The sequence below is a fragment of the Mirounga leonina genome, unplaced genomic scaffold (assembly GCF_011800145.1).
Source record: "Mirounga leonina isolate KUSES-001 unplaced genomic scaffold, KU_Mleo_1.0 Mir_168, whole genome shotgun sequence".
NCBI classification, from domain to species: Eukaryota; Metazoa; Chordata; class Mammalia; order Carnivora; family Phocidae; genus Mirounga; species Mirounga leonina.
The window spans coordinates 57,554,166-57,579,933 of NW_023270426.1; the positions used below are offsets into that span (position 1 = coordinate 57,554,166).

The 25,768-nt window shown below is 35.4% G+C and overlaps 1 protein-coding gene across 13 annotated transcripts in view; it reads right to left on the reverse strand.

Moving 5' to 3' along the window:
• Positions 1 to 25,768, reverse strand: part of TMEM161B (transmembrane protein 161B) — an 82,304-nt gene that overhangs the window by 37,489 nt on the left and 19,047 nt on the right. For 10 of the 13 annotated variants that reach the window (XM_035014810.1, XM_035014805.1, XM_035014811.1 and 7 more), the window contains 4 exons: positions 21,656 to 21,759; positions 9,625 to 9,708; positions 7,558 to 7,655; positions 3,136 to 3,292 (listed from right to left, as the gene is read on the reverse strand). In XM_035014810.1, coding sequence (XP_034870701.1) covers positions 3,136 to 3,292; positions 7,558 to 7,655; positions 9,625 to 9,708; positions 21,656 to 21,759 — 443 coding nt within the window. Of the gene's footprint in view, positions 1 to 3,135; positions 3,293 to 7,557; positions 7,656 to 9,624; positions 9,709 to 12,528; positions 12,539 to 21,655; positions 21,760 to 25,768 lie in introns of those variants that run through there. The other 3 variants (XM_035014814.1, XM_035014812.1, XM_035014813.1) reach the window with 3 other exon arrangements.

Sequence of the window (25,768 nt, forward strand, 5' to 3'; positions counted from 1 at the left end):
TTTTAAAGATTTTATTTATTTATTTGACAGAGAGAGAGAGAGGAGAGAGAGCAGGAACACAAGCAGGGGGAGTGGGAGAGGGAGAAGCAGGCTTCCTGCCGAGCAGGGAGCCCAATGCAGGGCTCCATCCCAGGACCCCGGGATTGTGACCTGAGCCGAAGGCAAACGCTTAACAACTGAGCCACGCAGGCGCCCCAACTTAATCCCCTCTTGAAATGAGCACAGCACAAGATATCTGGGGATGTTTCTCAACTGACACATATGATCAGTATTTCTATCCAGCAGAATATACACCTGGTGAAGATGTCAACTCTTAAAGACTTTGTTCTGGCCCCTCTGGTCTACATTATACCTAAATCAATCCAAAAGAGTCAACAAGGAGCATAGTGAAGTTGAATGTCAAATCATATCATATATTTAAAACAGTATCCATTTATAGTTTTAAAAGACAGTTCAGCAGTCTCTAGTTGAATATAAAAGATGTAGGATATGCATTTATTCTGCTTACTCCCAAAATCTGACTAAGTAAACCATATAGCAAAGAAACTAAAAGCCATCAAAAACAAAGAAGAGGAAGAAATGAGTTTCTAGAAAAGCAATGTCAACAAAAGTTTGGAAGACTTACAGATGGACAAGAAATAACTGATTTAGGCTTCTGTTTTCTCTGTTACGCTGGGTCAACAAAGGGAGAAACCCAGTAAAAAGAAAGCTAACTCATTCATAAGCTCTGGAAAAGTCAGGAAATGGAGATAGCGAGGACCTTTGAAGGAAGGATTGCAGGATGAATGAAAACAGGATGATAGGTTGAATGACTATATTAGCAGTAATCAGACTTGCCAGATCTTGTCTTGCCTAATCATACAGATTAGGTGATGGGCCTTCCCCAACTCTGGCAGAACCCAGAAGAAATACTATTTGAAGATATTAAATCAGCAAAGACTGGGCTTGGCAGTACCATGCAAAACTTAGGTGACAATGAAGACGTGAAAACAAGAAGCACAGGGGGGCCACAGACATGCATTTAAATTAATGCCTATACATTAAATGATGGATATCTGAGCCTTCTTCCCCAATCAGTACCCATAACACTGGCTGTCAGACTTACACCTCAAAGATGAGAGAATGAACAATGCTTGGAGAAAATGACAGATCCAACAACCTGCAGATACTGTATCAAGAGGTCCCCCCAGGATAATGTAAGGTCCCCACTCAGTCATCCACAAAAAAGGCCACCAATCAACAAGTTCCAGCCACTTGTACAAAGCTTCTAATTTTTAAATGCCTCCTTCTTGAATATAATCAAAGATCATGTGACATTTAAGAACAATCTCTAACATGACAATGACTAAAAAGGTGGGGGGGGGGCGGATACTCAGAAAATAAACAACATAAGGCATAAATTAAAACTTAAAAGATACTAATATCCTTAGAACTAAAAAGATATTACACATCCATGACACAAGAATATTATGGAAATAGAACATCCAAAGTCTTAAAAATTTTTTTAAAAGTTGATATAAAAAAATTCAACAAAAGGTTAAGAAAAAATTAAGAGAAAAATCAAGAAAATAAAATAAAATAAATGGAAAATGGGAGATAATTTTAAAGAACCATTCAAAGGAAGAACAAGTCATTATGAAGAGTCCCTGAAAAGACGACAGAAAACAGACTTTTATCATAGAGTCAATATAAAACTTCTGGATAAAAAAAAAGCAGATTGAGTACATCCACTGACTTCTGGTCTCTCCCTAATCCCCACCAAAATGGCAGTATAAAGGAATTTGTTTTTAAGTACATAAATACAATGAATGAGAAGAAAAAAAGCAGTAAAATTCCTCTAAAAAATGACATTACTATATTTAGAAGACAAGCTGAATGGGAAATGATTAGTGATAGATGACAAGCCAGGCAGATATGCCAAGTCCTCATTTACAGAGTGAAATGGCAACAGTTAACAGTTAAAGCCTAAAACTAAAAGCAAGCTGGAGCTTTGTACCCACATGGAAATATGCATGTAAACATCAAACAAAAAGGAGCTATCTGTGGAGAGGTAGAAATGGAGGAGGAAATGTTTAATTTTAATAAAAGTAAGGGGAAAAACAGCCTAGTGAAAAAGGATGAGTCCCCAGATTTAAAAAGCTAAACCTAGAATTGAACCCAATTAATGATGAAAACTTCAGAATACCAAAAGAGAAAAAGCATCGAGAGGGTGTATGTGAGGGGAAAGGGAGGCATATGCCAAGAGCAAGAAGGCATCTAGTGTCTCAAGAACCTTCAAAACTCCCAGGAAAAACTATTTCTTTCTTAGAATTTGTCCTGAGCCAAACCATCAACTGAGTATGAGGAAAAAATCATTTCAGGCATGCAAGATTTCAAAAATAAAAACTGTAGCACCCCTTTCCAGGATACCGTAGAATGCACTCTGCCAAAGGACAGTAAACCAAATAAGAGCAGATGATGTGATCCAGAAAGAAGCACAGAGAATTCTTAGGAAGACAGTGAAGAAAATCCCAGGTTAACAGCTATGCAGTAAGTTTATAGAATTGAGAGCTCCAGGAGGATATTTCCAAAGGAAAACAAAATAGAAATGATGTATTTGAACTACTGAGGTTTAGAATTCTGTAAAAAAGTTTAGCGTCTATATACAAGAATAAAAAATTGTTCAAGGAAGTTGGTAAAACATATAATGCTTAGCTATAAATAATATTTTCAAAGGTATCACTAAAACTGATTTGGTAAAACAGTTGTTTCCTTACTATTTTGGGAGAAGTGAAAGGAAGGAAAAGGAACAAGGAGAAAGGTGCAATAATCTAAAATTAAAGAAACACCATTATCACATAATATTTAAACATATGGAAGAAAATCTCAGAATACCTAAAAGAAGGTAAGGTGGCTCCTCTGTGACATGAAATTCACGTAAGAGAGCAAAGGCAAGGAACTGGCATCTTTTCTTGTATTTCACTTTTTAAACTATTTACCTCTACTTGGAAAGGTTTTTCTATTAAATAAAACAGATTTCAACAAAGAAAAATTCTCTATCTAAATTTTTTTTCAAATCAGAGATGAGATCTAACTGTATTAGCTACAAACGGAACACAAACTTATAAATTAGTATTAATGACGTTTGAAGGATACATTGCAAAAGATAAAACAAGCAGGCACCAGACTAAGCTGATATTCATTTCCTGTGTAGGCTTCATAAAATTGTAGTAGACTTCAGTTACTAGATACACAACTGTAGCAGCCACTGTGAAATCCACCAGCCACTGGTATTCTGGAAAATAATGCAATGCTGAAAAATAAAGGTCAAAAAAAAAAAAAAGTTTACTTAAACTTTCATAAATAAATAGCTCAGGAGGATTTATCTATAGTTAACTTTAACCATGCTAAGCTTTATTCATTTGTTGAAATGCAATGTAAGGTTTGATGAATCTAAAAATGCAGGAAACAGATTGAGAATGTTGACACTCAAAATTAATTTTTTTTTTTTTAAAGATTTTATTTATTTATTTGAGACAGAGAGAATGAGAGAGACAGAGAGCACATGAGAGGGGGGAGGGTCAGAGGGAGAAGCAGGCTCCCTGCCGAGCAGGGAGCCCGATGCGGGACTCAATCCAGGGACTCCAGGATCATGACCTGAGCCGAAGGCAGTCGCTTAACCAACTGAGCCACCCAGGCGCCCTCAAAATTAAATTTTAATACGTCATAAATTAAATAATTTTTTAGAACGTGGAATGTTACCAAATATTATTTAAAGTGTTGTTAAAAATATATGATTGCAAAATGAGTTGGTATTTTCTCAGCTGATTTAGCTGTTTTTTACAGAAATTAATTTTTTTTTTTTTTTTTAAGAAAGCAGGAGTAGGGGGAGGAACAAAGGGAGAGGGAGATAATCTCCAGTAGACTCTGCACCGAGTGCAGAGCCTGATGCAGGGCTCAATCCTACCACCCTGAGATCATGACCTGAGCTGAAACCAAGAGTTGGACGCTTAACCAACTGAGCCAGCCAGGTACCCCTCAAGATTTTTTTTTAAATATATTTTAATTTTTAAAAAAGATTTTATTTATTTATTTGAGAGAGAATGAGCAGGGGGGAGGGGCAGAGGGAGAGGAAGAAGCAGACTCCCCACTGAGCAGGGAGCAGACAGGAGGTCGATCCCAGGACCCTGGGATCATGACCTGAGCCGAAGCCAGACACTTAACTGACTGATCCACACAGGTGCCCCACAAGACTTTTTTTTCTTAAGGTTCTAAAGAACGATACTTTAACTTGAGGATATAACTTGGTATACAAAGATAAGTTTACTTTTATTTTTCATTTCTGTGAAGTAAGAGAGTTAAGCTTTGCTACGGTTATTAACTGCATGCACTAACAGAGGATTAATAATTTTGTGAGTTAATGCAGACTAAAATAGCATATAAGTATACTTTCTATTCTTGCTTGTGTTCCTTCAAGAAAAGCTGATGAAATGCCTGTCAATTTTCCATAAAACCATACCCCTTCCAACAAAGGGTTTACATTAAAATTAGCATCCTGATAGTAAATATGATTCTCTCTCTCTTTTCATCTCAGATATTCTGGTTTACTACTGCCTGAGTACAGTCCAAAGTATCAGCATCATTTTGTAGAAGACCTCCTAAAAATGTGGGAATAAGTCACATACATAAACATCAATTCCTATGTTCCCACTGGTACATAATAAAATGATCTACATTACTATGGAAAAATTTTAGTTGTAAAATGTAATATCTGATGATATTTTAAAATCATGCATCCATAGAAAAAGTATTTTGAAAATACCACTCAAAGTAAGACTTATTTAAATATTAAAACCAACCAAATAAACTTACATATCTATAAGCCAGCAAAAATTCCAAATCCTTTCATGACTGGGTAAATTTTTAATTTGCTTCAAGTTATTTTAACTGTTAGGTTTTTTTTTCTTTTTTCCTGATAAATATAATAGCTTATAAATATCAGTCTGAAAGATTTACCCTCAAGTAGTCGAAGGGTAGTCACCTCATTTCTCCTCTAAAAATCACCCTTTTCAATGACTTTCCAGAAGGTGACAGGGAAATGGGTAGTATAGACAATATCCATTTGGGTAGACAAATATCCATTTATCTAAAGGCTTTCAATTTTTATTAATAACTGAAGCTCCAATTCTCCATGCTGCCCACAGTCAGAGGCTTCCTGCAGGGAATCCACTCACAGCAAACAGCCAAGTGACATTTCAAATATTTTAATGTGCTTTAAGAGGTTCTTGCAATAGATAGCTAATACAAATTAAGACAGACTTTCAAGATACTTATTGGGATACCAATAATATATATACATTCAACCGAAGTACAAATTATACATAATCTTGGCTACATATTTAACCCAAATATTATATTCTTTTTGTATTCAATAATATAATTACCTATGTGTCTTTTATTAGGCTATTGGAAACAAAAGAAAACTTACAGCTCATCAAGCCTAGTGGTTTGCCTTAAGCTCATGAGTGTATGTTAAATTCAGGGAGAAAACCCTCTTCTTTTACCTAAACACACACACACAGCATGCATTCAGAAATGATTACATAAACATAAATAAAACATCTCCCCATTATTCTGCTCTTGAACTTATGTGGCCAGTTGTTAAACTAGTACCATTTGCAGTTAGTTTCAAAACTGTACTAATGAAACAAAATATTGAATAAGCTATGTGATAAGGCCTTAATTTTAATCTTTTTAAGTTCATTAAAATAGCCTAGTTCTAACTGGCTTTACCACATTTGGTGAATAAGCCACACCAAGTTATTTAACTATATGAGTTTAAGGCAAAAAAAGGTCAATAACAGTTACATACCTCATAGAACTGGAAGAAGGTTAATAAAAGTAAAGCACTTACAACAATGCCTGATACTCAAATTTAAGCTACTATTAAAGTTAATAAGCTGGTAATTATCATTTAACGTTACTAGTAAAAATGACAAAACTCTGTACTAGAAATCAGGGAGACTATGCATATATTCTTATATTTACATGTCTGTGAACATTTTATACAAGTAAGCACACATAAAAGATTAATAAAACCAATGTGACAACCAGTCAAAAAGTCAAAGTGCTTTTAAATGTTTTAGATTTTGCACGAAAAATAGTTAAAAAGAAAAAAAGAGGATAACATAACCAGTCCTAACAGTCTTAATGATACTGATTTATACTGTTACTCATTGACATTTTTGGGTTCTAGGCCACCCTTTATATATATATAAATACATTATATATATATATAAAATACACACACACGTAAAAATCTTTGTAAATATAGAATCAACTTTCAAATATCTTGAAGCCATTTTGTATCACTACATAATTCTATATGAGATGCTACATGAATCTACTAAGATTTTCCAGGGGTAGTTATGATTTAACCCAAGAAGGGCCAAATTACATATGATATTTATACATTACCAAAATTACTTTTTTTAATTTTTTAAAAAGATTTTATTCATTTATTTGACAGAGAGAGAGAAAGAGAGAGAGCACAAGGAGGGGGAGCAGCAGAGGGAGAGGGAGAAGCAGGCTCCCCGAGGAACAGGGAGCCCAATGCGGGACCTGATCCCAGGACCCTGGGATCATGACCTGAGCCGAAGGCAGACGCTTAACTGACTGAGCCACCCAGGCATCCCCAAAATTATTATTTTTTTAATATGTTATTTTTATTCCTCACTTTTCATGTAAACCATTAGTTTTCAAACCTGGTCCAAAGTCAGAACCACTAAGAGCATTTTTAAAAATACAAATTCCCAGAACCCACTCTAGATTTACTGGATCTCCAGGGGTACATATGAAGAATCTTTCTTTCTAAAAGAGCTGCTCAAGGGATTCTGATGATGGGCAATCAGGTCTGAAAACCAGTGTTTAATATCACTTTAGATGCCATTCTCTTACAGGATTCAAATAATTTCACATAAATTTTACTTTAAATATAAAATCATTACAGTTATTATACAATTATAATCATTGATATACAGGGGGGAAAACCCACATAACTTATCAGAAATATCCCATGGGTAAAAGTAAATCTTAAATAAGTTTTCTGATTCCTAATCCAGTTCATTGTTCTAAAGCGACTTCCCTGTCTACTAAGCATGAGCATAAAGTTCAATCACTGTTAAGTATAGGTAATTAAAAACAAACACACAAAAGCATTTCTGCAAGCCACATCATAAAAGGAGCAGAATGGCACTTCTGGCAAGAAGTCTAGAATTCGAAATAATGAAAAGTGACTGTGATCTCGACATAAAACAGAAAGTATGTAACAAACATGTAAGTCAACCTTTCTGAAAAATGGGAAAAATAATTCTTAGTACAGGTTAGGTGAATAGAAAAAGAAATTCAATTCAAATGAAGTCATTTTGAGCTTCTAAGTTCTGAAAAAGATTCCATAAAATGGACTTAATGATTAAAAACCAAACAAAAAATTTAGCCACAATAGGTAAAATGAAAGTACTTTCACTAGCATAGTATAAAACTAAGATTTACAGAACACTTTACCAAGATTTCCCTTACCTAAAGTATCCACTTCTGTAACTGACTTTGTTTCTAGATGGAGGTCAATATCCTTTGGAATGGTCAACGGCTTACTTTCAATGTGACCATTATATTTCCTATAAAAATCAGACAAGTGACACAAAAAGCAAGTTACCTATACTGTTATCCAAGTGCTTGTATCAACTAATCACAAATGGGGTTTTAAATTTCACAAAGGAAGGAGAATTTCTAATATTTCATCAAAAAAGAGGTAAAACAGTCAAAAGTCACAAAAGCAGTTTTTAAAGGGAAGACTACAAAATGTGGATATAAATTATTATGTGAATATGCAGATTACCAGGGGAAGATTTACCTAAATTAGTAGCAAAATCTTGATTACATTTCACCCTATTTCTCCTACTCTCTCTCCTGTAGATTTTAAGACAACTAACATCTTTTCATTTACGTACAACAGTAAAAGCAAATAAAAAAATTAAAGAAATGCCATTATCACATAATATTTAAACATATGGAAGAAAACCTCAGAATACCTAAAAGAGGATAAAGTGGCTCCTCTGTGACATGAAATTCATATAAAAAAGCAAAGGCAAGGAACTGGCATCCTTTCTTGTATTTCACTTTGAAACAATTTAACTATTTCTTTAGGTACAAGAATAAAAGCAAATTAAACCAAAATGCATCTCTCTCTGAAATTATACATGTCCACACATATGTATAAAGAGACCTGTAGCTATAAACAAGTCAGAGTTGAAGAAATATATTAAGATTTATGTGCATAAGAAATTCAGTTATGTGAAAGGCTAATTTGGAGTTGCTTTTACTGAATCACAAATGGGGGAAATAGAAGAATTCTTTAGGTGCACATTTATCATTCCCAAATTTAATTTTTAAAGACACTCACACATATATTGAAAGTAATAAATTAAGTTTCAATAGCATTAATTACAATACCAAGAAACAATTTCCATTTATTCTGAAAAAACTTCAGTAAAAATATCAATTCATGTCAATAAATCAAATATTAATTATTGCTACCAGGAATAAGACAGTGCCATTTTGGCATCATTTTGTACATGTAAAGCCTCTTCAAAATAAAACAGAGAAGGAGGGCTTACACTCAATATTCCAATGATCTTTAAGGTGTATTTGCAATGATAAGTGTAAAAGAGAATGGTTAGCGAGATCAGAAAAGTCTTTTTAAAATTTCCAATTTCATGCCAAATAATCAATATGCTTAAAAAAAACTTTAGCACCTACAAATGCATTAGCTCAGGTTAATATCATTTTTATGATACACATGAGAAATCTGGTGACGATCTGTTGTCACTGACATTTTGTAATATATTAGAATCATAGTTTCAGGTCCTAAGAAGTCCTCCCCAGCTGAGGACACTAAGGTCCATACAGAGAGGCTAATTATCATGTACTTTACTTGAGAATTCAATTTAAATAGAGATATAAAATTTTAAAGCTGGAAAGATCCTTCAAAATTACTATGTTTGGTTCTTCCATTTCATAGATAAGGCTGCTGTGGTCCATTCAGTGAGGTTTATTAGCAGGCAGTTTTCTTCATAAACTTTAAATGCGCATATAATATATAGCAACTGAATGGGACCTACGAAGTTATACTGGCTACCCTTTTTATTTGAAAAATGAAGAAAAGAGGTCAAAAGCAGGTAAATTTGCCCAATTTCATAATACTGAATAACAGTAAATTCTGGAAAAGAACTCAAATCAACAGATAAATGAGTTATAGGGTAAAATGATGGGCTCTGGTTTTCTCCCCAGACAACCCCCAGCAAGTTTTAATATGATGGCTATATTGTTTTCATAATTTTAAACACAAAGAATAAAATTAACCATCCTTAAGTAAAATAATCATTTCTGTGCTCATATATTATATTACTAAATGCAGGATTTTCTTAAAGGGCAATTCAAAATTATTTTAGATCATGGGTTTTAATCTCCAATTTACCAAATGGGCATAGCATTATCAGTAAATGTTCCTTTAACGAACGTACAAAATATATTTACATAAATTGTCTCAAATACTTAACACTTTATAAGCTCAACAATATAACTTACCTATCTTTTCTGCTTTTCCCTTTTTGCTGCTTCCCTGCAAGAATTCTTAATTCTTCTTCTGTAGGATGTTGATACCATCTCAAACTAAGAAAAAAAGAATCCTTTTAAATAAAGGAATTAAAATCACCAGAATTATTCATTTATTGTACAAATATTTATTTAGTTTCCTATTCGTGAAGAGACTGAAGGGAAATATCAGGTGAAAAACTCTAATCTGAATTAAGATACTACTGCTTATGCCTTAAAAGGGTTTCGATTCAAATCCAGCACTTACCAAGCACTTACTAGATGCCAGACCCTGCAATGCTGTTTATAGGTGTATTTCTTATAACTGACAATTATTAATACATACTAAGGCTATATAGGCCTACTATTAAAAGTAAATGGACTGAATTCTGCAGGCAAGCTGGCAGGAAGCACATTAGAATTCTCCACCCATCCTTCATTTACACAGAAGAAATTGACAGTTGTCTTAAAGAGAGTCCTTTGAATGTCCCTAAAACTACAAGTAGTCTTTGCTTTGCTTTCCTATCCTCCCCTCCTTTAATTTAGTTGGAGAATTCTAAAACTTTATATATATAAAAATAAGAGTAAATCGTATTTACAAAACCCTTTAAGTTAGGGCCCCAATAACTGGGTGTATTCACCTCCACCACACCGTCAAAAGACCCAAACAAATCACTTATTCCCTCCCAAGCACGCACCTGCTCATTCTCAATTCCCTGTCTCACCTGAATTTCCTATCTACCAACTACCTAAACTTGATATTCAAGTTTAATCTTCAATGCACCCTCTCCACATATCATTAATTCTGTTCTTTAACTGGAGTCCTTGTCTTCCCTGGACACTCTCCTAAATGCATTCTGATCCCAACTTTAGTTATCTTTCCATAGTGCAAATCTTATCAAGGTAAATGCCTGTTTAAATCCTTTCCAAGAGTCTTCACAAGGTAAAGCAGTGAGGAGGCAGCTAGGCAAAGACTTTCATCAAGGCCCTGTTTTTATAAAGGAGAAACATACACCTAGTATTGCTAAACCTTCCAGTTTTTTAATTACAAAAAAATCTAAATTTTTAAAGTAAAATATCTCAATTAAAAAAATGTTAGCAACTGATTTGCTGTTTTTAAAACCACTGAAGAATTGGCAATTTGCATAATGACTGGGTATCTGATGATGTTATAAAATTACTGTTAAAAACTTTTAGCTGTAAAAATAGGATTATAGTTATTTTTATAAAAGCTCACATACTTTAAAGATATACACAGAAGTATCTATGAATGAAGTAATATTTGCTACAAAATATGCTGGGGGGAGGAGAGATGAAGGGGAACACAGATGAAACATGTTGACCACCAGGTGTTAATTGTGATACATACATAGGAGATCATTATATTCATTATATATTCACTGTATTATTCTGACTACTCTTTGTATATGTTTGAAATTTTCCATTAAAGTTATAACACACACTATAAGGCCCAAATGTGCATAGGATTTGTGACCTGTTTCCACAGACTTTCATGATCTGAATATTATCTACTTTACCAGACTCACATTCAACAACTACCTTTTTGAACATGACATTCTAACTAAATGACATTTTATTCCACAAATTTGTTCATCCCTTGATGTTTCTGCATATATTCTTCTATCTGCTTATAAACATCTATGTCCCTATCTGGCAAACATCTAATTTACCTTTTACTATTTATAAGGCAAGTTGCCCTGTGGTGTAAAAAAGGAATGTATCTGGTCATTGTCCCCAGTTCTTGGCAAAGAGTTTTAAAAGCCTTTCGAATTTCCTGAGTGATAGGGGGTTTCTTTGTTATGCAAACAAGGGGATTCCTGGTGGACCTCCAGATAGCTTCAGAATGGTAGATGGTCACCAGAAATATCAACCATGTGATTAGAGTTGGGATTTTTAGCCACCTGATCTGCAGGAAGGAGATGGGGGCTAGAGATTAAGTTCAATCGTTTGTCCAGTTATTTAAAATCATACCTATGTAATGAAACTCCATAATATCTCTCAACAATGAAGCTCAGAGGAGCATCCTGGCTGGCCAAAACACTAATGTGCTTGGAGGGTGACATGCCCTGACTCCACAGAGAGGTCATGGAAACTGCACTTCTTCCCAAACCTATTTCCTCTACCATCTTTATAATAAAACTGTAATCATAAGTATAGCACTTTCCTGAGTTCTAGTTGTTCTAGCAAATTACTGAACATGAGGGGTGTCATAGAAATGCCCCAATTTGTAGCCAGTAGCCAGTTTTCAAAAGTATGGGTGGCCTGGGGATTCCAAGAACTTGCAGCTGGCATCTGGAAGCCTAGGCATTCTTACAGAGAACTTTGTCTTTAACCCATGGAGTCTATGTTAACTCCAGGCAGTGTCAAAATTAAATTGCAGTTGGTATCAGACTAGTTGGATTAAAATGAAATACTCCCCGGGCGCCTGGGTGGCTCAGTTGGTTAAGCGACTGCCTTCGGCTCAGGTCATGATCCTGGAGTCCCGGGATCGAGTCCCACGTCGGGCTCCCTGCTCAGCAGGGGGTCTGCTTCTCCCTCTGACCCTCTCCCCTCTCGTGCTCTCTGTCTCTCATTCTCTTTCCCAAATAATAAAAAGTCTTTATAAAAAAAAAAAAAAGAAATACTCCCCTAACTGAAAGATTCTTGGGAGTGAAGATTTTATGACTTGTTTTTGTATACTTCAAAACTAGTACAGTTACTGGCATATAGTAAGTGCTCAAAAAGAATCACTGAACCAAAATGAATTCAGTTCTCCTCATAGTTGAAAGGTTTTAAAATAAAATATATATCCCAACCAAAAAGTCTCTAAACTGTAATTAAACATGGGTGAGGAGGCACTTCCTGAAATTTCGATTTAAGTCCAGAATTTTAACTTACAGTCGATTCTTGTTATTCGCGGTAGTTATGTTCTATAAAGTCGCCGCGAACACTGAACATTGCTCCTAGGGGAAATACAGGGTTAGGTTCCTGCGAGCCTCTGGTCACAACATTTTCATCAACCAATCAATACAAAACCTTGTTTTATGTGTGTTTATGTTTACAGACACCTTATTTAACATATACTGTTGATTCATTAAACATTTAATTCACAGCCAACAGCACTATAACCCAGGCCTAAACAAAGCTTACTTAATAACTGTAATCTTAAGTATAGTATTTTCCTGAGTTCTGTATTTCTAGCAAATTTTCTCCATAAGGCATATCATGGCCTTCTTGTGCTTAGGAACACTAGACATCCCTTCAGCACTATGTTTGGAGGCCATTTTAAACAGTAAAATCAAAAAAAGCTAAAATGTGAACAACATGATGCTAAATAGACCATGAAAAGCACACTCGTTTACAATATGAAAGGTGAAACGAGGCCTCAGCTGGGAACATGGGCACTGGGCCACTAAAATTTTTTGCCACTCTGGATAGGTCTTTGAATGACCTTGAAAGCATCCCAAGTATGAATTTGGGGGTTACAAATGAACTTCAGCAAGTACATAAATCACAAATACAGAGTGCATGAATGATGAGGATTGAGTGCATAACATTTAGAAGAACACTTAAGCAATAACTCACTTATAAAGACTAAAACTAGTCGTTTCGCTCTGAGAAATTACTAATTATTGCTAATAAGTGAAAGAATGCTTAGGATAGGAAAATTTAAGTTACTTTTAGAACACTATAATGACAAAATATTTTAAGATTCTTACATTTTCCAGGTTTTTCTTCTTAAATATACTCGAACTTGCTTAATCTCATTTTTGTGAACCCATTTTTCTAAAATGGATTGCACTTATAATTATACTTTTTATTGGGCAACTCAGGTCATCTACATCAGTAATAATTATTGGTCAAAGCTGGAACCTAAGGATGGTGGATGCTCTTAGGGCCACTTCTAGTCTGTTACTCATGTACCATCCATCCATCCATTCATTCATCACACTTATGGAGTTCCCTAGGGCCAAGTACTCTGCTAGGCAATCGAGATATAATCACATACAATAAAGCCAAAGTCCCTGCTTTCTTGATGCTTATATTCTAGTTGAGGCTGAATTTAACCAATTAAAAAATGACAAATTACAAATTGGATACTACACAAAAGAACCAAACAAATGGTGAAAATGAGAGAGACAAGCCTTAGGTTGTAGGCGAGGAAAACCCATCTGAGAGGACATTAACCTACCATACCCATGGAGGGGAAGAGCATTCCAGGCAGGGAAGAGCATGTCCAAAAGCACAAAGGCATGAAAGAACACAGAACACTACAGTAACCAAAAGGCCAAAGAGGCATTTGCACCATATGCAAAGAGAAACTTTTGAGGGAGGCTGAAGAGATAAAAAGTTAACAGGTCACGCAAAGTCTCCTGGGTCACAGGGAGTTTAGATTTTATGCTCAAAACAGGAGAGAGAAATAACTTGATTTGCCTTTTAAGATCTCTTTTCCTGCTTTGTGAATTAGAAGCAGGCAAGAAAAGCAGATGTATTTTGGACGTTGAGTCAACAGGTCTTGCTGATGGATTAAATGAAAGAAGTAGAAAAAAAATGAAGGGTATGTACCCTTCTGATTTGAAAAAGATAGTAGTACATTTTCTGAGATGGAGTAGAACAGGAAGAATCAAGAATTTAAACATGCTGAGTTTTTAAGTACCTATGAAATATCAAGTGAAAACATGAAGTGGACAATTGTATATTAGAATCTAGAGCTCAGAGATAACCTGGGGTCATTACACAATTGTGGTATTTATGGAATCAATAAGATCACCTAAGGAGAAAATAAAACATGGTAGAAGGCTAAACAGTTAATAAGGAAGTGAAAAGTAGGGGCACCTGGGTGGCTCAATGGATTAAGCGGCTGCCTTTGGCTCAGGTCATGATCCCAGGGTCCTGAGAGTGAGCCCCATGTCGGGTTCCCGGCTCAGTGGAGAGCCTGCTTCTCCCTCTCCCTCTGCCCACCCCCCATTTGTGCCCTCTCTATCCTCAAATAAATAAAATCTTAAAAAAAAAAAAAAAAAAAGGAAGTGAAAAGTAGAGTTCATGAAGACAATTCATGTGACAAATGTTACTGCAACAGAACACAGGGAAATAGGCCAAAACTAAGAAATGGACATGGGAGGGGCTTTGTTTTTTAAGGCAGAAGGGAGGCAGGGCTGTGACTCTATTTATTGTTGCTGTTACTTTTCATAAGAGATCTTTAAAAAAAAAAGTATCTGTATGTGTGCGTGTGCTAACAGGAATAATCCAAAAGAAGTGAAGCAATTAATGACAAGGAAGAAAGAATTAGGTGAAAGAGAGAAAGAGATACAGAGCACAAATGCAGGAACTGAGCCCTGACAGACAGGACACCTCCTCCTCAGGCCAAAATTAGAATTTATAAACATTTTTTTAAAAAATAGAGATGGGTTGCACATGTAACTAGGGTTGTGGGTTTGGTGGTAAGAAAATGATTGCAGGGCTCTGGTTTCAAGAGCTGAGGCTGAGGCAGGCATGCCCAGTATTTGAGGAGAAAGGATTTGAGTTGAAAGCTGCCTGAGAAGTGGAGCAGACAAAGACTGCCAGGCAGCATGGAGCAGCTGAGGTCTGAAAGTTCAAAGTAAAACTTAGAAGGACAGTTGCACAGTTTTCCTTAATAGACAGTGCTTCATACATAGTTGGATTCCATACCATGTGGTTCCCATGTACTAGATACTTTAAGCTGTGGTCTCAGTTTTTAGCCTTTTCTTTTGCTACTAGTTGGTATGTCTATCTTAGCAAAACAACTTGCAATCTTCTTGTAACTGCTGAACCATGCCTTTATAATATGGGCTTGGAAGACATGTAAAAGCTAATTAGCTTCAGATTCTATGCAGCAGTTAATAAGAATGGTTACAAAAATACAATTAGAGAAAAATGTTTTGTGTTAATGTTATAAAATTGCACATAGAATATCATCACAACCATGACAGGAACATATGAGAAGATTAAAAGGAAATACAACAAAATGTACACAGTGATTATCTTTAGCTGATGAGAATACAGTCTATTACCTCTTATTTTTCCTTCTTATCAATTTATTATCTTTTTCTATATCACAGGCATATGCTATGTTTGAAATAGGGGAAAAAAACCTTTAAAATAAAAAGTATTAATAGGATCTCACTAAAAAACTGAACTTCTTACATTTAAGTTAAATGCATTAATCTCAGTGTATTTTATGACATTTATGTTGGCTATTCAGTGGCTTTTCTCACTTATGTTCAAATTGTCAGCAGTGTCTCAGATAATAAAGCCAACCTGGTATTCCACTTCACTAAATCACTGAAATAATTTTTTACTAATTGTCTTATATAAACCTCTTACATAAAATACCATCAGACTATAACTTTCCTTACTAAAGTTCAATAGCACTGAAAAAATAGGTATCAGAAAATATAGAATGTATTGACCTAAATTCTTCAAAAAAAAAATTAAACAGCAATGTTATTTAAAGCAAACCACCTTAAAATTTTCCAAAAGTATAAATTTCAGAAATTTAAAATGGAAATCTAAACATGAACAAATAGAGAAAAGTTTAGTACTGAAAAAAAGGTTTTAATACATAAATAATTATACAAAACTCTTATTTCAAAATACAGGTCACTATAGATACTTTCTTTTTTTTATTATTTTATTTTTATTTTTTACTTTTTTATTATATTCAGTTAGCCAGCATTAGTTTTTGATGTAGTGTTCAACGAACTATATACTTTCAGTCTTCATTCTAAATCTCAATAATTTTAACAAGTGAAAAAAAAAAATGAGAGAAAACTAATACCACTTAAAACCTAGAAAACCTTTCAGCACAAGTAGCTAAGATATCATTACACATATACATTCTCTTGTTATTTACTGGAAATTTTAATAGAACAGCATGGCATTCTGGAACTGAAAGTTAAGGCAAGGAGAGCAAGGACTGAGGCATTCCGTAAGGGTGGTAGCTGACAGTTTAAACCTTTCCCTTGGGTCTTAGGTCCCACCTACTGTGCATTTGAATAGTAGGTTTCTCTCACCAAAGGGAACTTGCAGATACTTGCATCAGGCAACATGCAAAAGAGAACAGGCAAAAAGAATTACAGCAATTGAATATGAAGGTGTTGTTACACGCTCTTTACCCAATATAGGATGAGAGAAAATCAAAATAAATCCAACCAGAACATGTTTTCAATGAGGAACATATGGTAAGAAGAAACAGACCAAAGTTGAGAGCCTCGGGAAATAAAGGGGCAGAGAAGAGTGCAGAAAGTTTAAGCTAAACAATCAAGGAAATGGAAAGCAGGTCAGCAAGGAAGCTAGTATGAAAAAAAAAAAAGCAAAATCCTACGTCCTCATGCAAAACCCACTATTCAAATGTACAAAGAATGTAACCTATCACTTACCTCTCCATGAAAAGAGGGGCCAAGCAAACTTCAAAACAAAAAGGAACTTTAATTACAATAATAAGTAGAGAATAATTTGGCTACTATAAAGTGGTATGCTGGACATGATACAGAACACCTCTGTATGATCTGAGCAACTGTTAGAAGTATATGTTAGGGAAGGGGCGCCTGGGTGGCTCAGTCGTTAAGCATCTGCCTTTGGCTCAGGTCATGATCCCGGGGTCCTGGGATGGAGCCCCACATCGGGCTCCCTGCTCCGCAGGAAGCCTGCTTCTCCCTCTCCCACTCCCCCTGCTTGTGTTCCCTCTCACTGTGTCTCTGTCAAATAAATAAAATCTTAAAAAAAATAAAAAATTTTAAAAAAGAAGTGTATGTTAGGGAAAGCAGTTCATACTAAAGGTACAAAGAAACCAACTTCCCATGGTTTTTCCTCCCTTTGGGGAGAGAGGGAGGAATTGAGCAGTGAGAGCACTAGACTCTTCACAGTTGAGTTTTTCAAGGTTAGTTAATACATGCTCACAGGTTACAGGTAGAAGAGATTTTGTTACCTAAGTTATTGTTAAAGCAGAATCCCTCAACAAAATCTGATAGTCACATAAAAAGGCATGTAAAAAAAGGAGAATAACATTTTTGAGAAGAAAAATATTTTTCTCTTAAAGAAAACTGGAAGAATGGAGTACAAAATATTTATAATTTAGTAATGTGGAATAAATTTAATTTCAATAGTGAGGTGAGAAGTATAATTTGAACAGATGATATTTCTTAAACTCTACTTCACACTTGGCACATTTTATGGTAATCAAAATCAATGCTGAGGTGCCTTTTCATTCAGAATAAAAGGTGGCTATGCAGTCATAGAAAAGCCAGAAGAATACAATAAGCAAAGACAAACATACACTAACTATATATAACCAGAACGATAGTTTATACAAGGCTAAGTACCACTAAGATAAAAGGTAGAAAAAAAAAATCTTAAATAAATTACTCTGTTAACTGCCAAAAGAAGTCACAGTAATTGTCACCACCACCAAATTCCAAACTCTGTTCAAGTATGCCAGTTCCAGGACAACATCTGGAGTTGATGAGCAGCCATACATTAAATAAATACTATACTGTGAACTGAACTTCAGGATAAGAAGCCTAGATCTGTTTCATTTTTCAGTACGTGAATATGAGTAAAGTTAAAACTTGTTTTCTCATCTGTAAACATATCACCTACAGCAGAGAAGGACCAGACACTCACCAATCTTGTTTTTACTTCCTAGGTACAATGAAAACTACATTCCCAGATTCCCCTGCACTTTGGCCTGAAGAGTCACAGGGCCCCAGCCTATGGAATGTGGGCAGAACTGATAGGTCTATTTCTAAGCTTGGCCCCTTGAATCACCTGAAAGATCCATAGCCTACTCCCTTTAGCTGCCAAGTGACACAGCATCTATAACACAAGATTCCAAGGCAGCAGGAGGAATACAAGAGCCAACAAGTCCAAAGAAGCGTAGACTCCCTAAGTCACCACTTCAAGGGCAGCTGAATCCTTAAAATATCATTTTGTGAAGAATCCACCTGGAGAGCTACCCAACCCCTTCCTGACTCTCCCATCTGACCCTGATTCCCACCTGGGGAACTGGCATGAGAAACTATGTTCAGACAGAGATTTCTGAGGCCCTAACATACCACAAACCCATTTCCTCTGCTACCTAGTTCAGTGTACGGATCCAAACAGGATAACAGAAATAAAAATTTTTATCAGTATTAAGTTTTATAATAGTGTAAAAGAAATTAATGGAATTAAACCAGGGTAACGAAAAAAAACTAGAGATATACAATACTAACAGCAATATATATTACTTAACAAGAGCTAGGAAACTAATTTATATTAAAAATCAACAGGCTGCTAATATAAAAGCAAAACCGTTGATTCCTTCAAGGTATGACTTCTTCAAGTAAATGGCAGGAGGCTTACTCATTACGTAAACATAAAAAAAAATCTGACGGCACTTTAAACCTTCCATTCCAAAAAGACAGAGATTGATGAGAGATATGGACATAAATTTATATGACACAAAAAGACAAGCCATACTGTTAAGAAAAATATATTTATTTACAATATGAAGATATGATACTGGTGGGACAAATATTAGGACGATAGATACAGAACCTAAAAACATGTCTCTTCTGTCATACTCATGATTAATCTATCATGGAATCTACACATCTATTCACTTGAATAGTTCTAATCAATAGTTCCATTCAATATAGTCACTACCAAGCCATGAGCCTCAACCCTTAAATTCCTTTAAACATTTTATAGATGATAAAGAATGCCCTCAGATCTTTCTCTTTCTTAAACTCAAGAGCATCATAAGATTTAAAATGCAAACAGTCATTTCTGATCAAAATTTTTACATGAGCAATTTTGAAGGCATTTTACATTTTATCAATATTAAAACAGTATAATTTCATATCATAAAAGGATGATATAACAATAATTATGCCAAAAGGATAAAATCAATGATCTGATTCAATAGTTAGGCAACAACATTTAGCAATTTGACTTCATGACCTAACAATTTCAGGATTAATATTAAAGAAAGATAGATGATCTTAAAAACAAAACAATACAGGAGAAGAAATGAATTATAGCAGAAAAGTTAACTATTACTAGAAAATTCGGATTGCTATCCTTGGAACCTGATTTGGAATTAGAAACAGCATTAATTAACACTAAAGTTAATCTGTTTACAAAAGCAAATCAGGGTCACAAAAAATTAACTTCGTGTTTATTTTTACCTCCCCCTCAAATTAGTAGTATTTATGAAAGTCTTGTCAAAAAAGTAGAGATTTTAATTATAATACATAATTCTAATATTAACAAAGAGAAAAGAATTAGGTTTTCAATCTCTGAAGTTTAGCTTTTACTGGTGAATGTAAGTTTTATAGAAACAAATGGAAAGCAGATTATGTAAGAACATGGAAATTGCTTATACCCTTACTCTTCCAGAGTAAGAGATCTGGAAGTCTCCCTGGAGACTCATCATAGTCTATAAACACAAGAATTCTCAGTAGAAAACAAGTTACCTTAACATATTTTTTATCTAATTTATTACTTCAGATTCCATTTATTTGGAATGAATGATAATTTCCCTACCTGATGTTTATCCTTTCATGATCTATGGAAAGGGGCTTTATAAGCAAAAAAGTAAACAAGACTACATAGGGCATAAGACTACACAGTTAAAAACTAGTTGCAGATGACTAATTTTTTTCTCTTATAAATACTCTTGATAGAGGTTTTCAACTTCACTAAAACTTTAGTCATTATTTACTTTGCTAATAAAATATGTTTTTAGGGGTGCCTGGGTGGCTCAGTTGTTAAGCGGCTGCCTTCAGCTCAGATCATGATCCCAGGGTCCTGGGATGGAGCCCCACATTGGGCTCCCTGCTCAGCGGGAAGCCTGCTTCTCCCTCTCCCACTCCCCCCACTTGTGTTCCCTCTCTTGCCATCTCTCTGGGTCAAATAAATAAAATCTTTAAAAACAAAACAAAACATGTTTTTAAACAGCTGTTCTCTCATATTCCATACATGTATGCGTGTGCGTGTGTGTGTGTGTATCAGTGGTCAAAAATATTTTTAAGCAATCCAAATATTTTTCTATATTTAAACGATATGAAAAAAGTATGAAGCATAAAGAATATTAAACTTGAAAATAAATTCTAATGGAAATTTAGCTTTGTGGATAGAAGGGCCTTGAACTAATAATAAAGGCTTATTATTCATCTTGCAGTGTATAAAATCATTAGGAGGATAAGAGCTATCAATCGGTTTCTAAGTCCAAAAGGTCTAAACAAAAGAAAATGGACCTACAAATCAGTAAACAGAATTTGGTTATTTACTGGAGATGAATAATTAGAGTAAAACTACAGACATGGTATCAAATCTACAACTTACCTTTCATAATTGCACAGGATTTTGCCAAGTATTTCTATATGCAATTTTCCTGCATTTGTGTCATATCCCCTAAATTCAACTTCTTTACTTTCGATTTTATTATTTTATTGTAAAAATATGAGCAAGGAAACTTAGCTCCTTTGTGGAAGGATCAGGAATAGTAGTAAGCTTATAGTGTAGTAGACAAAATTAAAACCATACAAAGTAACTTTGCCCCCTCCTTGTCAAGTTAAAGTTTAAAATTCTTTGCAGTAAAACAAAGAACCCCTAATTCTCATAATAAACTCTCAACTGAGTCACCAATAATAGAACATATACTCTCATTTTTTCCAGCAACAGTGAAAATATTTAAACACTTCAATTTATAGTCTCATACCCTTGTTGACCAACCTTTTAAGAAGGTAACCACAGAAAAGTTATTTGGTATTTTCATTGGCCATGGACAAAAGGGGACAGGAAGGAGCGAGGAGTGAATTCTTGACCATGATCCAATTACCTTTATACTAAAAAAATAAACTACTAATATCTCAAGTAAGAAAAATAAGGAAGCTAGATTTTTCTCATAACTTTCTTTTTGTCATGTTTTTAAAAAATAGGAATTTATACTTAACTTCTGGGAAATCAATCAGCCTGAGATTTGAAAGTGCCAGACACAATCAGCCTATCTTTGCCTTACCTGCCATTACAGAGTAGCCATCGAGCAAGAGAATAGTGAGGTATAATCTTCTGCATGACACTGGCCATCACCATGGTAACGACCAGCTGTATACCTATCACACCCTGTATAAAACAAACAAGTTTAACAATGAATGAATTTAGATTTGAGGACACTGGTGGAAAACTTTCTATGCATTCTGAAAATTATACCTGAAAAAAATGAGTTTACTATTAAAATACATATTATTCTGGCATTTAAGCATCAAGACCACATGTTTAAACTTAAAACATTTGATCTCACAATCCTCTACAAATTACCCGAGGGTAACATACATTTTAATAAAAGTTAAATGAGTTAGCATGCACATTTAAAATCAATTCCCAAGAAACGTTCTCCATTATTTAAGGGTATCAAAATGAAGTGAAAAGTAGTGATCTTTTTCATCTTTCTCCAAACTTACTCTATCCAACACATTTAAAACATTAGTTTGGCAAGCTTTAAAACTATGCCCTACCTTTTACTTCTAAGTTGGTACTGATAATTAAATGATTAAGTGAATGATTAAAGAACTTTAACTATACTAAGTATGATGACAGAACTGGCCTGAAAGTCATTAGGAAAAAAAAAATTGGGGTGCCTGGGTGGCTCAGTCGTTAAGCATCTGCTTCGGCTCAGGTCATGATCCCGGGGTCCTGAGATCGAGCCCCGCATCGGGCTCCCTGCTCCGTGGGAAGCCTGCTTCTCCCTCTACCAGTCCCTCTGCTTGTGTTCCCTCTCTCACTGTGTCTCTCTCTGTCAAATAAATAAAATCTTTAAAAAAAAAAAAAAAATTTAACTCATGATGTCATCACCAACTTCCAGTGGGTAGGCCTTCAACAATGTCCAAAAACCTCCTTAGTTTACTCTCATTATTCCCTCCCTGTTCTCTATGATAACTAATTCAAAACCTTCTCCCATCTCCTCACACCTCCAACCTCCCTCAAACTTCTAACTCTCCACTCAGTAGAGGACATCTTGTACTTCACAAAGAAAATATACAGCATCAGGGTGCCTGGGTGGCTCAATAAGCTAAGCATCTGACTCTTGATTTCAGCTCAAGTCATGATCTCAGGGTTGTGAGATCGAGCCCCACATGGGGCTCCCTGCTCAGCAGCGAGTCTGCCTGAGATTCTCTCTCCCCCTCTGGCCCTCCCCCCACTCTCAAATAAATCTTAAAAAAAAAAAAAAAGAAAAGAAACACCATCAAATGAGAACTCTCACTTGCTACCAACAAGCTCACAATCATTTGTATCTGCACCCATCTTTTCCTGCACCCTCTAGAAATAACGGAACATCTTCTACACAAATCCCTGCATCTGTGCTTCAGAGTCCATCCTCTCTTGATTTTCAGGAACCTCAACCACTGAATAGTTTACTTACTATATTTTCTTTAATCTCTTCTGTATCTGAATCCTTCCTACCAGCTTTGTAGCATTTGTAAGTCTCTCATCTTTCTGAAATAAAACAGTAATTTTCCCTCATTCCATAGCCCTCCTCCTTCATATTCATAGCTACTTGACAAAAGACTTGTTTTCACTATTTCTATGTTCTTATGTCCCCACACAGTTCCCATTTGACTTGTGCTTCAGCCCATTCCACTGAAACATCTACCATCAAGATCACTTCATCTTGCCAAATAACCTTTATCTTAAATCACAGCAATATCCCACAAGGTCTACCACATGCCTTGCTTTACTCATACCATGACGATCAATTCTTCATACTCCTCTTTGCTAGCTCTTCCCTCTATCCAAGCAGTCCAAAAATAAAGTTGAATTCCTACCTCAAACCTAACACACAAAAAAAGTACATAAAAAAATACAAAAGTGTTTAAAAAGTAGTAGTATAGAGTACAGGTTTAAGAGCATGGATTCTAGACCCAAACTGCCTGGGAAAGAATCAGCCATCTACTAGTTGCATGACTTTTCACAGGTTATTTAAACATTTTTTTTTAAAGATTTGAGAGAGAGAGAATGAGATTTGAGAGAGAGAGAATGAGATTTTTTAAAGATTTGAGAGAGAGAGAATGAGAGACAGAGAGCATGAGAGGGAGGAGGGTCAGAGGGAGAAGCAGACTCCCTGCCGAGCAGGGAGCCCAATGCAGGACTCGATCCCGGGACTCCAGGATCATGACCTGAGCCGAAGGCAGTCGCTTAACCAACTGAGCCACCCAGGCGCCCCTATTTAAACATTTTGTACCTCTATTACCTCTCCTATAAAATAAAGCTACTAATTCAACCTACCTAACTTGGTTAGGAATTATGCCTGATACAGAGTAAGTTCAATATGTATTAGTACTATTTGTTGTTATTGTCATTGTTATTACTACTATTGTAAGATAACTTTTTTAAGTTTTTACTTTAAGATAAGTTTTTAAATTTCAAGACAGAGAAGAAGTTTCAAAAAACGACGTCTCCTAAGTGATAAAAGACCAAAAAATAAGTAGAAAAAAATCAAATTTCATTGATTATAACAAACTGTTGAACTGACTGTTCATCACTGTAACAAATGTACTACTCTGGAGTGAACCGGTGATGCGGTGGGGGGGGGGGAGGAGGCAGTGGGGGGGAGGCGCGGGTTGAGCATGTACAAGGAAAGGGTATACAGGAACTTTCTTGTGCTTTCCATTAATTTTGTTGTGAACCTAAAGCTGCTCTAAAAAATAAACTTCATTAATTAAAAAAAATCAAATTTCTGTAATAGAGAATATAAATAATGTCAAATGACAAGCTGGGAAAAGGCATTTGTAACTCACATCATAAAGGGATAATTTCCTTATATTATAAATAGCGAGAGTTCTTATAAATCAACAACAGTAGTCTCCCCCACCCCCATTCTGCAGGAGATATGTTCCAAGATCCCCTGTGAATATCTAAAACCTTGGATAGTATCAAATCCTATATACACAATGTTTTTTATTTCCTTTGAGCTTTTTCTTTTTTAAAAAAATTTAAACTCAATTAATTAACATATAATGTATTATTGGTTTCAGAGGTAGAGGTCAGTGATTCACCAGTCTTAAGTAACACCCAGTGCTCATCACATCACATGCCCTCCTTAAAGTCCATCACCCAGTTTCCCCATCCCCCCACCTCCCTCCCCTCCAGCAACCCTCAGTTTGTTTCCTATGGTTAAGAGTCTATTATGGTTTGTCTCCCTCTCTGATTTCATCTTGTTTTATTTTTCCCTCTCTTCCCCTATGATCCTCTGTTTTGGTTCTTAAATTCCACAATGAGTGAGATCATATGATAACTGTCTTTCTCTGATTGACTTATTTTGCTTAGCATAATACCCTCTAGTTCCATCCAGTTGCAAATGGTAATATTTCATTTTTTTGATGGTTGAGTAGTATTCCACTGTATATGCTATGGGTTCTTTCCATCGTTTGGCTATTGTGGACATTGCTGCTATAAACACTGGGGTGCAGGTGCCTCTTCAGATCACTACATTTGTATCTTTGGGGTAAATACCTCGTAGTGCAAATGCTGGGTTGTAGGGTAGCTCTATTTTTTAACTTTTTCAGGAACCTCCTTACTGTTTTCCAGAGTGGCTACACTAGCTTGCATTCCCACCAACAGTGTAAGAGGATTCCCCTTTCTCCACATCCTCGCCAACATCTGTTGTTTCCTGACTTGTAAATTTTAGCTATTATGACTGGTGTGAGGTCTCATTGTGGTTTTGATTTGAATTTCCCTGATGCCGAGTGATTAAGCATTTTCTCATACACAATGTTTTTTTTTCTATACATACATACCTACAACAAAGTTTAATTTATAAATTAGGCTCAGTAAGAGACTAACAATTGTTAATAACAAAACAGAAGAATTAAAACAACATACCATAATAAAAGTTAAATCCATGTGTTCTCTCTCTCAGAAGTTATCTTACTATACTATCCTCATCCTTCTTGTGATGATGTGAAATGATAAAATGCCTACGTGATTAGATGAAGTAAGATGAATGTCATAGGCACTGTGACATAGTATTAGGTTACTATCGACCTTCTGATGGTATGTCAGAAGGAGAATCATCTGCTTCCAGACCACGGTTGACCACAGGTAACTGAAACCATGGAAGTGAAACCACAGATAG